At 39.6% G+C, this 17,792-nt stretch overlaps 2 protein-coding genes across 2 annotated transcripts in view; both read right to left on the reverse strand.

Annotated features, from left to right (window-relative positions):
- The window catches only part of fryb (furry homolog b (Drosophila)), a 73,877-nt gene extending 71,549 nt beyond the window's left edge, over positions 1–2,328 (reverse strand). Inside the window, exon 1 of the mRNA XM_078172498.1 lies at positions 2,180–2,328. The gene's annotated coding sequence lies outside the window, so the exon portion shown is untranslated. The remainder of the gene's footprint in view (positions 1–2,179) is intronic.
- A 1,145-nt stretch (positions 2,329–3,473) lies between these two features.
- Positions 3,474–17,792, reverse strand: part of rxfp2a (relaxin family peptide receptor 2a) — a 66,490-nt gene continuing 52,171 nt past the window's right edge. Inside the window, exons 13-20 of the mRNA XM_033609741.2 lie at positions 15,228–15,299; positions 15,062–15,133; positions 14,663–14,892; positions 12,092–12,237; positions 10,343–10,438; positions 9,207–9,375; positions 6,948–7,166; positions 3,474–6,843 (exon numbers count right to left, since the gene is read on the reverse strand). Coding sequence (XP_033465632.1) covers positions 6,578–6,843; positions 6,948–7,166; positions 9,207–9,375; positions 10,343–10,438; positions 12,092–12,237; positions 14,663–14,892; positions 15,062–15,133; positions 15,228–15,299 — 1,270 coding nt within the window. The 3' untranslated portion in view covers positions 3,474–6,577. The remainder of the gene's footprint in view (positions 6,844–6,947; positions 7,167–9,206; positions 9,376–10,342; positions 10,439–12,091; positions 12,238–14,662; positions 14,893–15,061; positions 15,134–15,227; positions 15,300–17,792) is intronic.

The raw sequence follows: 17,792 nt of genomic DNA on the forward strand, positions 1-17,792 counted from the left end.
AGTAACTGAATCTTGATTCACTGCTGATCAGCACTGCTTTGTTTCACCATTTGATCTAAGTTTTTATAGCCTCTGTTTTAACAATACCGGAAACAGTATGGCGCCCACTGTCTGTTCACAAATTCTCTTATTACAGCCAAAGAGTGCACTAAAATATGTCTCTGAAGACATTTTAGGCTAGAAATAGGAAATACAGTAACAGAATCTTGGTTTATAATTTATCAGCACTGCCTGGTTTTATAGTTTGATCTGAGTCTGGCCTGAATATGAGAGAGAGGGGGGTGGGTTTCTCTCGATCAGCTTCTATACTCTTTGTGTCTCTGTTGGCCAGCATACGAAAATGTATAATCAGTAGTTTGTGCAACAACCCTAGAACTGGGGAAAATTTAAACGTTCGTGAAACGCATCATCCAGCTGGGTTTGAGCTAGGAAATGAGCACGGAGATCTGGGCGCTGATAAGATGAAGGGAAGTTTACATCGTTTTCACTATGAGAATTATGTGGGTTAAGAAAACTCTTTGACCCTTTAAATCATAAAGTGGATAAATGAGAGAAAAAGACTGATGGTTAATATAACATCAAGTTTGTTCTTTGTTGTTCGTGAAAAATTTACATTTTTAAGATTCTGAAACAGCATGAACATGCAAAGTGTTAGGCCTAATTATTATTATAAATATTTTTTCCAATGTGTTTCTCTACATGACAGTCTCAAAATACAATTAATTTAATACATTCTAGTGGCATGGTATATAGATTGTTCTAGCTCTGGCGACCTAGTGGCCCACCTAGTGTATCATAATACACCTTCACATGCTAACCAACATGCATTTGATTAGAAAGGATTACTAAATCAATAGAAAATCCTCACATTCCTCAAAACATAAAGCATTTTTGTGACTCCACTTAAGTCTTACTATACTTTTCCCTGGAGCCTTCTCCTAACAGGACCTTAACTTGGACATGAGGAATAATTAGGCTAGTGAAATGGAGAGATATTCCTAGCCCCAAGATTTTGTAAATTGAGGACAGATATGAAGGAGTGGGAGAAACGTCACAGGAGCCCAGCGCTGTGACACAGATGACATGCTGTCTGTGTGCGTTACTTGTAGTCCACACACAGAACAATGGAGTTAACTGGGTCGCCGTTGCCGACTGGCTGTGCCAAACAGCTGGAGAGATGAAGAGGGAGATGATTGAGAAAGGAGGGGAGGGGAGGGAGAGGAATAAGGAGGGACTGGCTTAAAATAGGAGCGTGGACAGACCTGGCTGGGGAGGAGAACTAGTCATCCTCTTACCTCATAATTTCAAAGCAAATTCACCACTCATTGTAAAACAATGTCAACACAATAAAAAATAATAAAAATGTGTGATTTCATTCCGCCAGATGACAAGAAATAAAGAAGTGTACAGTAGTGGTGGGACATCTGACTGTTATGAGTGCATGTAAATAATACATGCTGTAACACTGGCTTCCTCTCACAAAATATTCAAGCTGACTCCTGAGCATCTCAGCTGGAGAATAATAAAGTGCACAGCTACTCAGGCGGGATGATGCGCGCCACTGGACCATAACCCATTTAAGTTTCCCCCATTTGAAGGCTGTGTTTTAATCTACAACCCATAACATCATCTCCACCATGAGGGAAAACAGACTCAGACATGATGTCAGACATCATGTGTTAAGTTACGTTACACTACGAGATGTTTCATACTGTATTTAAGCCCCCAAACTGTATTAGCAGATACCACTGGTGACTTTAATGCTATGTTATTAATGTAAACTACAAAGCTGGTTGCTAACACGCAGTGTAGCATATTATCTTTCACCGCCATCGCTAAGTGTGTATTTACGATCACCGTCGCTGTCCACATAAAGACTGTTGCTTAGCTAAACAGTCTCTACAAACCGACGCGGCATTGTTCGCCGTGTGAGTGTGTGAGGAAACGTGGAAACGTGTTTAGGTTGGTCACGTTATATTTTAAACATGCTAATGGGTGTCGACCACTATAACCAGCTAACCATGTAGCTAACTCGGTAGCCAGCGAGCTAGTCCAAGCCCCTGTGGTAGTTATATCGATGTTATACCAACCAAGACATTGCTCGGTGCCTTTGTAGTCACCACAGCACCATTAAACACCACCAGACACAGCACTAATGCAACATTAAACCGGACCGTACCTTTTCTACGTCGACCCTGGCGACTACAGGATCATTTCCTGGCACGGATTCTTTGTTTATGTGGTTTAGTGGGTTGTTTTCATCAATCCGTCTCGTCTCGCTCCTCCGGGAGTCGTGCCGCCCCGGCTGACAGCACTACGGGTAGGGATGACAGGGCCCCACCCCTAGCAACCAATCAGATGGCGGAGTTCTGGAAACTGAGGCAAGGCGCGTTTTCTATTGGTTGACAGCCATGTCCGTCAACGTGTCGCTAGGGGTGCGACTGGGTCCAAGGGCAGGACACCTGCCACGGAAGGATGCTGAGCGCCGCAGGTGCAGTCGGATTAAGTGATGAAAGGGCTGTAGAGAAATACTGAAAAGACATGTAGCGTGATAATAGGCGGCTGCATAAAGACACGACGAGATAAACTAGCTTCTCTTGAGCATCTGTGTTTACGTTTTTGTTTTAAATATTAGCAAGTATGCTTCCTATGCACACACCAAATCAGCACTTTATTTCATAAGGTAAGCACTTTAGCTTTTTAAAAACAATTTTCATGCTATTTTCATACAGTAAATCTCTTATCAGGTATGCGTGTGCACAGTATATAGCCACTAATTTGGGTGTTTTTAACTTCTCTCACTTTTCTAGCCTGTATTTCAGAACAAAATATTAATAATATTATTCCAATGAACTTGAAAAAGAGGAAAAACGACTGTTTGCTGTGTGTATACAAACGTAGATCAAAATCCTGTGTCGGCTGCTCATGGAGCAACAGGACGGACAAGAAGGCGATCCAGGCACTCCGAAAAAATCTAGAAAAACGAGAAAGGAAATATTAAAAACCCTTTCTTGTAGTTGCTAAATGTTTGAAAGAGCCAACATGTTTCAACCACTGCAGGCCTTCCTCAGGGCTTTCACAGGTATGGCCACACCTTTAAAGTGGTAGGAACCAATCAGAGGCCATCACATGGCCAATGACAGGTGAAACCAATAGACAATAATGAAAAACAGAGTGACGTGAGATAAGAAACCCAGAAAAAATACATTTAAATATATACACACCTATCTTAAATCATAGACTGTGAGACCAGGATACTTTTAAGCATCCAGCTGATGGATCAAAAAGCTTCCCTTTGATTAAGTTACTGTATTATGTCACTGTGTTCTATGCAACAAAAAGGCTTTCTAATATCTCCTTCCTCATTTTTCGGAGTGCCTGGATTGCCTTCTTACCAAACCAGTAAGTTAAAATTATGATGTTCCTTGATATATTATAAAAACCTACAAATGTTGAAATCCAGTAGACAATAGTTCAGTCAAATACATTTTTATTTGACAATGTAAACATATAATTTGCTTACGTTCATATGGCAATATTAAACAAATAAAATGACAACCTGCTAAAATACTACTGCCCTCACCAGTAGTAGTTTTATATTTCGCTTGGTTTATAAATAGAAAACTCTGCTGTCATTCTTCAGCTTTTCAGAATAACTGATGAAGGAAATAGGTAAGTAGGCCAGGGATTCAGCTCTGTACTGGGTACATTTATGGAGCTTTATCATTTCAGAACAGAACTGCTCACTCAGCATTTAAGTGTGAGTGTGTGTGTTTGTGTGTGTGTACTTGTACATGCTATATGGTGAGGACCATAACAATGTATTTTAGCAACAGAGTGAGGACATTTTGCAAAGTGAGGACATTTTGGCTGGTCCTCACTTTTTCAAAGGCCTGTTTGAGGGTTTAGACTTGGTTTTAGAGTTCAGGTTAGAATCAGGTTTAGGGTAAGGGTTGGGGTTAGGCATTTAGTTGGGATGGTTAAGGTAAGGGTAGGGGCTAGGGAATGTCTTGTGTCAGTGAAGGTCCTAACAGAGATAGAAGTGCAAGAATGTATGTGCATGTATGCGTATATGCTGGTGTTTTACTCGTCAGCTTTGTTCCATTTTCACTGTGTTCCTTTAAAATTACATGCAGCCTTAATGGATAGGTTATTGTCAACACAAAAGCACAACATATCTAAATGCACTTCAAGTCTGTTCTCTTTTTTTTTTTTATTGATTCAAAGAGCCATCTCTGTGGGGAAGCCAATAAACACAAAATTTACAAACTTGATGACTCCAACAATAGAGAACATACACTGTGCCAAACTAAAACATAATGCATAAAAATATACACACACCTGCATAGCACAGTAGGAAATGATATTCCTTATTTCATGAGAGGGAGTTCCACTGCTTGGCATACAACTATAAAAATCAGTAAACCTATATAAGTTTAGTCATCTTGTAGTCCTTTCATTGGTGTTGATGATTGTCAGTGAATTTAAGCAGCAAAAACAGAGGCAAATATATCAGTATAAAAAAAGTAGAAAAAGAGACATGAACCAAAGACCTGGCGACATCTCACAAGCACAATGATAATGTATCTGAATTTAACAAATTCCTCATGTACAGATTAGTGAATTTCATGTTACATGGCATGCCTTAACAAAACATTTTAATCTAATCTGGGTCAGTCACACATTTAATGGTATCAAGATGCTACAGCATATTGTTTCAGGCTCAAAACCAGAGCTCACACTGTACATGCACATGGAGTGTACAAAATAACATGTAACAAACAAGAAGAAAATTCAAATGACACCCTTTACATCAGAACAATGTACAAAAAATATGGCAAAATGTTTATCAGTTTACAGTCGGGGGGAACAGGAAGTTAGCTACTGCTACACATAACTGATGCATGACATTCAGTGATTGTCAATGGTTAAGAGTCTTTCTCTCATGTTTTTCTCCAATTGGCTGGTTTCTCTCATATTTAAAGTGCTTCACATGTAATTATAATCCTGCCCTAATTCAACAAAATTCACTTTAGCAATGACATTTTCATCTTTCCATATAATTCAAATGCAAAAGCCCAGTGCGCGTTGTCATTTTCACATTAACCACATAATTATTTTCGCACCCCCTTCACTACAAACCTGTCAACTAACGCCATTAAAGGTAAAATCATATAAAATGTCTTTATTACTAGGGGCCTGATAATAATTTAATGTGGCATTAAACATTTCATTTTAAGATTTGTTGGGTTAAATATTATTTGTGGCATTTATAGAACAATTTTGCATGATGACACATCAACCCTGCGAATATGCAAATACACTCCTTCTTTTGTAGCTTCACCTCTACATTTCTGTGCATCGGAGGCGTTAGAAAAGGGGTATTACAGAAAAATAAATGAAGTATCATCAGAAAAGCTAATTAGGCCAGTAAACCCAACACTGAGGAGCAAGAGGAAACGAAAACTAGAAAAGCAGTGAGCAGAAATAAAGAGGGAGGAAGCAGAGAGCAAAATAAATGTCATGGATTATTTGGGTAGCATAATCACCTTAAATTGTATTATGAATTTGAATATAAATTGCTTCATAAAGGATATTAAAACGACATGTAAAATGGACTTTGCATTTGAATGAAACACAAAAAAATGGGAGCTGGATTTTGGCATTTGAATTTCAAACGTGTTCGTTTGTGTGGACATTCAATTAATCATTTGTATTATGTCAGCATTATAATTTCTTAAATAATGTTCAAGTTTGTGCAGTTGCATTCCTTGTTTTATTGAGACTGAAATCATTTATCACTGAATCTATTTCTCGGCTCAGTGTCTGATGAGCTGATGAGTCACTACTGTGACTCATTGAGCTTCATCAGTGAGTCACTCCAGTGAAAATGTGCCTATGAGATAAGAAAGATATTTGGCTGCAAGTCTTCCAGCTCCCTCTTCTGTTCTACCTCTATAATCTAACCAAGAGGTCACTAAATTCAAATCTGTGACAAGTGGAGGGCATTGTGTATGGTATAAAAGCACTTTTCTTGCTTGTATGAAGACATTTAAAGTCCATTGTGACTGTCCCCAGAGTAGCAGTGACTATACAGTACATGCTGGTATTTATCTTCTCATCCATCTTCTTTGTTATTCCTTTCTCACCTTACAGTGCCCTAACCTGGAACAATATCGAAAGTATGGCTACATAAGCAGGCAAGCATGGAGGCGACTGTATCTGCAGTGGTACAGAGGGTCATCTCCAGTCGTAAGGTGCTGTCTGATCCCTGGCTCCCTGTGCCAGAATTTTAAAGTAAGTCTGAGCAACATACTGGGTGCCAAAGTGCTCCCTGTCTGTATACATAGGGGGAATAAAATGTAAACTGCTTTGGACAAAAGCATTGTGTCATTTTTACAAATGCAGAGCACTTGAGAGCCTGACGAGACAGCTCAGTGATTGTTATTCTTTTTCCAATGGAAAGCCAGTCTCATTAAAGTAGTGCCACTGTCGTGTAGAAACCTAAAGATATAGCCAGCCAGCAACAGGCTCTCAACCAGTAGCATAAAAAGTGCTAGGAAAGTTCCTGCCTCCCTCAGGCGTAGCGGGGATCTGCACCAGTCAGTGACCCCGGCTGGAGGTAGTGTGGTGGCTGGTAGCAAGGGGGCCGTGCCGTTTCCATGAATATTGTGGAGGAGGTGGGGCTTTTGCGGTCTTTTTTCAACATGTATCTTCTTTGCCAGCGACAGAGTAAGACCTCCACCTGCTCTCTGAAAAAGCTGGTGGTCAAGGTGTACAGGATGGGGTTCAAGGCGCTGTTGATGGGAAGGATGAAGATGACCATCCAGCTGGAGATGGTGCCTAAAAGAGAACAGGCTGCATAAGTTCAAACAGCAAAACAATAATATGTTATTTAAATGTTAAAGTCATGTCAACATAATCTTTAACATTTATTCATCTCTTACCAGGTATCTCCACCTCCAGCAGTGAGAGGATTTTCACCATAAATATGGGAATCCAGCAGAGGGCATCAGAGAACACAATGAAGAAAAATCTGTTGGCCACAGCCACATCTCTGTGCAGTCTGCTCCTCAAGTCCATGGCGTTGATGCCAGTTTTATAGATGGAGTAAAACATGCTGGAGTAGGAGAAGACGATCACCAGGAATGCCACCAGGTTTAGACCTAAAGAAATTGACATGCTATTCACACATATAAATGCAGGGGTGGAGTATTCAGATCCTTTACTTGAGGAGAAGTAGGGAAACATAAATGTGAAAATACCTAAATCATCAAGTAAAAGTTCTGCATTTAAAATCTACTAAAAAGAAGCAGAAAGTAGTGATTCTCTTAAATTTTTAATACTGATGCATCGCTGTGTTTAGACTAGTGTTTTCCAACATAACGGCCGAGCCCACTGCAAAGGGTCACAAGATAAATCTAAGGTGACGTGAGAGGATTGTTTCTGAAGGTTTTTCTAATCTTAGCTTATTTTGTGACATATACATATATGACTTATAATTGCATGAAACCAAAGAAACCATCTGAGTTTTACTTAAAGCACTAAGGCTCCATGAGTCATCAGCAATGACTATATAAAATAATGGACATAGTAACCATGACGTCACATCATAATGTTTGTGGATTTCTGTTTTGAAACCACGATTTCAGCAGCTCAGCCATTGGGTGTTTTTTTTTTTTTTTGCCAGAAGTGACCATATGAGAGGTTGGAGCTGTGATGGAGCGAGGGCGGATATGACTCATAAACCATAGTGATGCCTCACAGACAGCCATTTACTCAAGCTGCCCTGCCCTTATACATGCATAACTTTAAGCCTTGATAAAATAAATAAACAGGTGACTTATATAAAAATTGACCCCACCCCCTATACAGTTGTAAGGAATGTATAGAGACCTAAACCTTTTTTTTGTATCAGGCTGTAAACATGTTTATTTCTGCTGTAAAGTTGGGCTCTTTAACATGAGATCTATGTGGACTGACTCGTCTCGGAGCCAACCTCAAATGGCCATTTCAGGAACCGCAGTTTTTTGAATTTCCGTGTTGGCTTTTTTTTTTTTTCAGCCCAAGAGGTTACCGCTTCAAGGTCATCATCTCAAACATACCCCATATTGATTGTATTCGGCCTGACTGTGGCTGGGTTAACTGGAAATCTGTCTGATCGGGAGGAGGACCAGACGCATCTGCCAGAGTAAATGAAACATGAGCTCACAGATTCGTCTGGTTCCCAGGCTATCTTATTGGTTGAACTAATAACAATCTGTGAACATCTAAAGTGTGACAAGATGTCCCAAATAGACATTGTTATTTTGTAAGAGGTTACGAGCCCCAAACACTGGGAATTAAATCTCGAACAATGCATTATATTGTAAAAGCTCATCACGTTTTTTTAATATAAGTAAGGAGTAAAAAGTACAATATTTCCTTCTGAAATGTAGCGGAGAAAAGTATAAAATGCAAAAAGCTGAAATACTGAACAGGCAGAGAGGTTCAGTGTATATTGTCCTCTTGCTCAAACACAGATCCACACTTGAATTTTCTACATGCATGCACTTATACACAGGTTTGCACATGTGCACACTCAAAGAGAGAAGCCAGAGGCGATAAATGACAAACAGTGGCACCTCATATATTATCACATTCTCCCTGCATGAATAAATTCACATGATTTTCATTTAACAGCCTAGTGATGTAAATGCTGGCACCCTTTCAGAGAGAGTATCCCCTGTAATTCATTCATCACTGCTGCCAGACTTCCGCTGGTCCGCAGTGAGAACATTGAGTAATAAGAACCTGGACTAATCACACATTGTTGATAGAGCCGTTGTGATTGCTGTGTAACAGCCTAATCTAACATGCAGTGCTGTTCCCTGGTCTGTCAGTCGGTTGGTACACAGTGACAGTGAGTAACTATGTCACTATGAGAGAGTTTTAGTTTCCATGTCTCATGATAAGCAACAGTATGGCTCACTGAATCTAAGGCTCAGTATTTAATCTCTGTGTGTAGTGCATCTGATTCCTCTACACTGGTTTTTTACGTCATCTTTGAGGTATGAATGTTTCGTTAGTTTCACGCTTACATTTTCATTAATTCTCTTAACCAACAAAAAATGTTGCTACCAATCCTTTAGTTCATTGCCAAAATAATTATTCAGCATTAAATAAGCTTACATGAAAAAGAAAAAGACTTTTTTCCTTCAATTTACCCAGAAAAATCCCTGTGGAATATCCTTTGGCAGTAGGTTTTTCTTGCCTGTCAGAGTGCAGGGGAAAGCAGACCCCATTGTGTCCGTAGTAGTTTCCAAACACGTCCTCATTCATTAGGGGCACTGCAGCAATTATGAACCCCAGTAGCCAAATAGAGGCCAGGACCACCTTGCAGCAGGACAACAAACATGTTGTTAGGATTTCTGCCAGAAAGCCCACAATAAAAGAAACAGCTTCAACAAATTGATGACTCATTGAATTTCCGCATCTTCACTGTCATTCAATTAACTGGAACTCCAACACATTTACTTCTGTCAAGTTGTCTCCTGTTGACAGACAGTCAGCAGCAGTGGCACCTCTTTTTTTCGGGCCGTTTACAGTCTTGGAATATATATAGTAGAGTATACCCACTTCCCCATGGGTAACTTGCCCATCTACCTAGTGGTACACCCATCTCATCGACCACCACTACACCACTGAGTGTCAGGCTATAAAGGCAATGATCTGCATGAATATAATTGGATGTTTCCACCCAGCTGATAACCACAAGGCTGTGAATGAGAAAGTGATTTTGAAGCATGCATTATACAGCTGTTCTCCCTGAGCTAATGTCCTCATACATATATTAAAGCTGTTTTTTATTTTCAGTCTGTATGTGGTCATTTAATTTCTCACACAGCATTCTGAAGAAGTTGAGCTGAACTAAAAGTGAATCAACAAGTGTTCAGTTTTGTTTCCTTCCTGAAGCGTAAAAGCATCACATTAACGTCTGTTTTGTTGCAAATCCTCTTTTATCTTTTTATCTCAGTCGTGATTAAGAATTCCCAATGAGATGTTTTCACACACTCAAGGTGAGTAAACTGACAGCATGTTTCTTGCTTAGTTATACTCATAAAACAACTGCAGTGTCATTTATGCTGAACTAAAAACAAATCAAATGCTTTCACACCATATGGTTATTTTACACACCACACAACTGAAGCAAGTAGTAAACTGGTGTTGTCTCTTTTGAGATTCTCTATATAAAACAGCGCAAAGGATTCAATTGAATTAATTAGAAAAGAAGACATTCAGCAGGTATCCCCCCCCCGTAATCTGTATTAGTACTATCATAGTATAGTGTAAAGCAGCTCACCACAGTCTGAAGTTTGCTCGGGCGCAGATTGCTGAAGGGGAACACAATGACCAGGAATTTCTCCAGAGTCAGGTAGGTCAGGAGGAGAACAGACACCTGGAGGAAAACACTCAATATGAATCTTAAAGGAACATCTTAACTCACAAATCACTTGACACCTCTGCTGATCATTTACATAAACTTATAGATTGATTTTCCTCTTCCCAGACAGACATTGGGTTGAGCTCAAGTAACATGATATAAAAATGCCGAGGTTTGAAATGTGCTTCAGATAAATGATCACAGTAACATAAATCGGGTTTGTTGTTGCCGCAGATTTGCAATGCATGCTAATGGGCACACTGAAGACTACTCCTTATTTGTGCATTCAGGTGCTTTTGTTCTTTATTTTCCAACAACTGAGTGCATGAATTTAATGTTCATTTTGCAGTAATTTGAAGTATATGTGGTTTATAGTCATTATGGGCTAAAATATGCAGAACCATTGGTACAGTTCATTAATCTCTGCTCAGTAGAGAACTTTTTTTATCAGTTTTGAGGTTGTTCACTGTTTTTTTTTGTGCACAGATAAAAAGAAAATCTGTCCATGACGTCAGAGGTCAAGGATTCACATATCTGATCCGGTGGAAAAACTCACATCAAAATGTGCCCTGTGGAGTTCTCTGACTGAAGTCAAGTTTACATTGACTTCTTACCAAAATGCACTACATGTCCTGAACTTTTTATTTTAATAATCTAAACCGTGCAGTGTTTATATTCATGTCTGCTTTTGTTTTTAATTCTTAGGGCATACTGTGACATACTCGTGTTTGTGCACAACACAAACAAAACAGGAAACTGCTTAAATAGAGCATTCCTCCATTTCTTCATCAACAACATTATAAAATTCAGCGTTTCCACTATCAGTTATATTCATACAGTCACGGCAGCCTGCCAGCTCAGTTTGCAGTCCCACACCAATGCCTCATGTCACATTACATAAAAATAGTTGCAGTGAGGTTCACAGACAAGAGAGCAGTGATACTCGGTCGTCTGATAAACATAGTTAAGGTACGGAAATTTGTATCAGGAGGCAAAAAGCTAGATCGATGCATAATATCATCAAAAAAACAAAACACCAACACCAGTAAGATATACATTTATTTATATTAAATATTGGTGCATAAAAAGGTAAATTTAGCATGTAAAGGCTTTAGACATATAGCAACATTTTGAGCAGAAACAGGTTATAATCAAAGTCTCCTTTGGCAAACTAGACTCAGAGCCTCAAGTACGTGCAGGCTGGGCTGATAAAATGCCAGAAGCAGCAGCAGCAGCGGCAGTGGCTGATATGAGATCAGTGAAAAGGCAGCAGCAGCAGCAGTGGCTGATATGAGATCAGTGAAAAGGCAGCAGCAGCAGCAGTGGCTGATATGAGATCAGTGAAAAGGCAGCAGCAGCAGAATAAGAATGTGTAATTGAAATCATAAAGGGTAACTTCAATATTCCTCAACCCGGAGCCTATTTTCCTACATCTGTGTGTCTAGGTGACAAATGAGAACAACATGTTTTGAAATGGATCCAGCATTGAGAGAGAGCGCTGTGACCAGCAGCCACGAAACAGGCTGCAATGTAACCACTCAGTGCATGTTCACACTGTCAATGTGCGTCCACTAAAACTGCTTGTTTTTGCCACTGACAGGCCCAGATATCATTGTAAATGTCTGACAACATTACGGAGAGGATCGCCACAGAGGTCGATTGAGTTACCTCTGAGGAGAGCATGGCCAGGAATCCAATGGTCCGACACTCCACGCTCTCCATCCAGAGCAGGGCGTTACGGTTGTACTGCCCGCGGAATTTCACATCAAACACTCCAACAAAAAACAGGTACACACCCATGAGGCAGTCTGCACCTGCATGATAAGAGATAGTGACAAACATGTGCATTTACAGAGAGAGGAGCTCTGTGTGCTAGAGGATGAGTTTATCTGTCAGCTGCTGGCAGACCCAAAATTTCATTTCTCATTAAAATTCATACCACAGCGTATTATTTCTACCTTCAGGCAGGAGCAATCACTAGCATGGGATACACACGTCTGGATGACACTGTGTGCAGCAGTGTCAGGGTGGGAAACTAGGTGAGCTGTCGGGCTCAATTTTTAAAGCTTCAACATATTTTATAGTTTTCCTGCTGCAATACAAGTCCACAACATGAATGAAAAAAACAGGAATAAGGACAACAAGGTAATGCATATCAAGCTACAGTATTGTCTATAAAGATTTTCTGAGTGAAGCCTGGAGGATGAGGGTGGGTGGGAGGAGGGTGGAGGAGTAACAGGCACAGAGAGGGAGAGTCAGAGTGACGGGGGTTATATCAGTAAAGCTGACACATTTGAGCCAAAGTAAGATGAAGTGACTGAGAATACAAAACTTAGACAACAGATAAAAAAACAAAAACAAATGGTACACGACGAAGGAGAGAAGTAATATCGTCAATTTAAAGTTACTAAGGATATGGATTATTTCAGGGAAGCCTTCCTTCATGCACTTCCATCCCTGTTAATTTTTTTCCGTCTTTAAGTGTTTGCCTTTGATTTATAACAAACCCTCTTTGCTATGTGTAATTATTTGCTGGAATATGACCTCTTACTGCTGATTATTTTGAAATTAATCCTGATAACACCTCTAATCCTTTTTGAGGCTGAATTTATAAATACTTTCAAATGTTTAATCTTACTCAATATCTTAAAAAATAAATGGAAATGTATCCCACTTCGTATCCTTGTAGTGGACATTTATAGTCATAAAACTAACTAACTAATTAATGCTAATACTGCTGCTAAGGATCAAAGAGTGATATTCCTGTGATACTAAAGCTCACAGCCAAAGGCTTCAATTTTGTGCAAATCTGCATATCTGCTCCTGGTGGTGTGAGAAATTCCACAGAGATTTGACATCACATGTAGAATTTTTTTTATTTATTTATTTATTTATTTATTTTATTTTATTTATTTGCACAGTAAAAAAGAAAAACAAGCAAACAAAACCGACAGAATACAGTAAGCAGATTGTGCAGGTGAGATTTAAAAAACCCAGAGAGGCTTATAAAGGGAATCTCACCATATCAGCATTAAGAACATATATTAATAAGTCCATAGCAAAAAAACAGACAAACAAATATAAAAACATGGAATCAAAAAGCAAAGACAACAACAAATAGAATTTAGTTAAATGTATTAATGCAGGATGTTTTAAAACGACAAAAAAACTTCCCTTACAGACACAGTTGGGCATGGATGGATGACCAAATGAGCCTAGTGGGCGCAAGCTCAGAGACCCAAAGTGTCAGGGGCCCTCACCTGTAAAATGACACGTATCGACCACTATGACTTAAAATGACTACGAAAGACACAAAAAGACCGCAAGGAGACAAAAACAAAACAAAACTATGAAACAAACCACAAACAGAAAACAACAACAAAAAGAAACAACACAAAATCACCTCAAAGAGACACAAAACAACTACAAAGACACACAAAAAGACCACAAGGAGATGTAAAGGAACTGCAAAGACACACAAAATAACTACAGAAGGGGGCAAGACAACCACAAAGAGAAAATGACCAAAAAAAGAAGCAAAATTATCTCATAGAGACAAAAAAAACGTCTAGTCAGAGACACGAAACAACCACAAGCAGACACAAAATGACACACAAAAACCAAAATCACCTCAAAGAGACACAAAACGACTACAAAGACACACAAGAAGGTCACAAGGAGATGTAAAGGAACTGCAAAGACACACAAAATAACTACAGAAGGGGGCAAGACAACCACAAAGAGAAAATGACAAAAAAAGATGCAAAATTATCTCATAGAGACAAAAAACGACTAGTCGAAACAACCACAAGGAGACACAAAATGACACACAAAAACCAAAATCACCTCAAAGAGACACAAAACAACTACAAAGACACACAAGAAGATCACAAGGAGATGCAAAGGAACTGCAAAGACACACAAAATAACTACAGAAAATTACAAAAAAGATTACCCCAACGAGACAAAAAAATGACTAGACAGAGGCAACAACCACAAGAAGACACAAGTACCTCAAAGAGACAGAGGATGACTACAAAGAGACATAGAACAAAACAAAAAAGCACCACCATAAAGTCTTTGTGTCTTGCTGTAGGAAAGACAGTGGGGCCTTCTGTATGTCTGTGCCCAGGGGCCCATTATCTCACAACCCGCCCATGCAGTTTGGTGCTACACTCATTCACGTATCACTGTATTTGCCCACGGTATACCTGAGAGTACAGTGGTGTGGTTACTCACAGCAGAGGACCTTGATGCAGGCGGCATGCAGGTTGTTCTCTGCTCGTATCAGCGACCTCATGCCGATGACAAAGAGGTTACCGAAGCAGGTGATGAAGGCCATGACCCACACAGACACTCGCAGCACTACGTTAGCCAGCAGGTCCTCAAAGGAAGAGATGCCGTCTGTGTTGGGCTTACAGGACCTCACATGAGGTGCATAGGAGCAGTACTGGAACTTCTTAAAGTAGCTGGCGGCGGAGAAGATGAGCACAAAAACAGAAGGTGGTAGCAGAATAAATGTGGGAGAAAGAGAAACAATGACACATAGAGGAAATAAAAAGATGGAGAGACATCATGTTGGGTTATTTAGTGATGACAGACGGATTGTGAGGCTGTTGTAGGAGTGTGTGTACGTACATGTGGGAGAGGTTCTTCATCGGTAAAAACATCTTAGTCTGAATATATGGGATCTCTATGCCCTCCAGCGCCCTATAGAAAACAAAACATAATCATTTCACCATTGAACAGGCTGCAGCAGGAAGTTTCTGTGTGTGTGTGTGTGTGTGTGTGTGTGTTTACTTACAGAGACTGAAGATGTGTCAGGTGGTTGAAGTGGCTGGGGTGAATGTGGAGAAGGGGATTGTGGGAGATATTTCTGCAGAAACAGAAACAGAAACAGATGATGACAAACTGAATAAAGCCTGTCTGGGTGAAATGTAACGCATGACTGAATGACAGTAGAATCCAGATGTTCCCTGTCTTTTTTGACAAGAATATACAGGCCTTCGATTTTCTTTATTCAGTCCCACTCCATACAGGATACATTATATATTTATGTTACTAAAATTACACTATGAGGTTATACCTGTGTCACTATAGCCTACAATAAAAAATGCAAAAAGAACTTCCTCTTTGTACTCAGAGTACTAACAACCATTCCGTTATACTGTTATTGTTTGCAACAAGGGATTGCAGCATCTGTCTCTGTGGAATTCATATTGTTCTGTGAAATTTTGCAAGATTTCTCGTCAACTGCAATATTATATAAAGTTAAAGATCTTATAAATCCAGCTTCATTATACACCTTATTCGGTTTGTTTATTCTGCCATGCATTACCTATTGTGTGGAAGTGTGGGGAAATACATGAAAACAAATTCCAATTTTCATACTTCAAAAGAGAGCCATGAGAATTGTTAAGGATTGGTCAACTTTAAAACAGCTCAAATTATGTGAAAAAGCTAAAATAAAATACAATAAAATAAAATAAAAAATAATTATTTCAATAAATCATTATTATTATTACCTGCATCCAAACGTTGTTTCAAAAGAGAGAAAGTCAACATGCTTTGAGAGGTATTTTTATGTTCAAAAAACCATTTGTGAGGACCAACGCCAAACTCCATGTATCTCAGTTAAAGGAGTGAGTTTATGGAGCAGCTGTAGAGAGGAACTGAAAACATGTTGAACATTAAGTTTAAGTTTATTTACTTTATTAATCCCCCTGAAGGGAAATTCAATGTTTTCACTCTTGCTTGTCAATTACACACAGGTCCAAAAGACACACACATGCACAAACAGGACCTATACATACACAAAGTGGAGAGATGTCAGAGTGAGGGGGCTGCCCTTGGTGAGGCGCCCCGAGCGGCGGGGGGGTGCGGTGCCTTGCTCAAGGGCACCTCAGCAGTGCCCAGGAGGTGAACTGGCACCTCTCCAGCCACAAGTCCACGCTCCATATTTTGGTCCGGACGGGCCTATGGACTGAGCTACTGCTGCCCCAAGCTATGGTCTACGTTTAGAAAGATTGATCATTATCATTAACATCATTTAGATGGTGGTTATGGCCCTAATTTACATGAATTTGTATATTAATACACAATGTTCTCATTTCTATTTGCAGACTGAATTAAATTCTATCTACTGTTTCTAAAGTTATTCATACCTGTTTTTGAAGTGAGAGAATTTGTCTTTACGTCATTATTATGTTGTGCACGTACGGCAATAGAAAAACCCAAGGCTGTTACGCAGGATTCGTCTCAGTGTTTGGTTCGACCCTGTGGTCACCTTAAATTTGTTTTTCCGTTCTGGCCACAGATGAAGGACAAGGATGGATACACCTTCGTCGTCTTTGTCTTGCTCTGGTAAACAGCCTTTTGCAAGACAATATGAACAAACTGCTGTTGTTTTGAGTGTGACTTTAGGGACCTTTAAACCATAAACGTCTGCAGACCCTCTCACCGGTAGCATTTATGGGGAGGCAGCACATCATGAAAAAGAAAAACTGATTCATTGCAATATCCTTGTAATTTCAACAGTGATGTGCTTGTTGCCAGCTGTAAAGTGCTACAACCATAATTGCTACCAACCCACAATATCACATAAAAATCAGCACCCCATTCATCTTTCAAAAGCTGGAGGTACACACTGTCCTTTGTAATTATCTTGCTGTTCTTCCAGCTGAGTTTTGGAAATGGAAAATATTGCTTCAAAAGAATCTCACAGAAAGAATGAGATTTCTCCTTTCCTGAGCAAAATGACAGTGATGTCATGGTTTAATCAAGCGACTGGAAACAACCCCATCTCTTTCTTTTTCTCAGTGTACATTTACCTGTTTGCCATTGTTATCATCATCATCTGCAGGGAAAATTATATTCTTCTGCAAATTTTAATGCATGTCCTGTCAGTACCATTGTTAAAGAAATGTGAGATGACTGACTGAATAACATATATAAGCTTTTTAATCTCTAGCCATGTTACATTCAATTGAAGTCATGGTAAAATAAATACCAATATTGTCCTCTGATGAGGTTTGCCAGACGGATATCATACTTTACTCCTGTGAAATTTTTAATCAGACTGAAACAGGCAGCTGCTGATTTGTTTACACCAGGCATCAATTTCTCTTTAGCCCCATGCAGCAGCTGAACAGATGACACAAGCATTTAATTTCACTGAGAATTATTGTTTCCCAGTGCTTCGGGTTCACCTCACTGCTGATTAAACAGACTGTTCGGAGCTCATTAACTTTGTAATATCATTCATGAGGCAATACTCTGCCTGGCAGTATCGCTGGTCCGGCCCCGCTCTTTCACAGCAGCTGTTCACAAGCAGCTGAGTCTTTACCTTAAAACTGAAAAGTTAACAGTA

Source organism: Epinephelus lanceolatus, chromosome 11 (assembly GCF_041903045.1).
Source record: "Epinephelus lanceolatus isolate andai-2023 chromosome 11, ASM4190304v1, whole genome shotgun sequence".
NCBI classification, from domain to species: Eukaryota; Metazoa; Chordata; class Actinopteri; order Perciformes; family Serranidae; genus Epinephelus; species Epinephelus lanceolatus.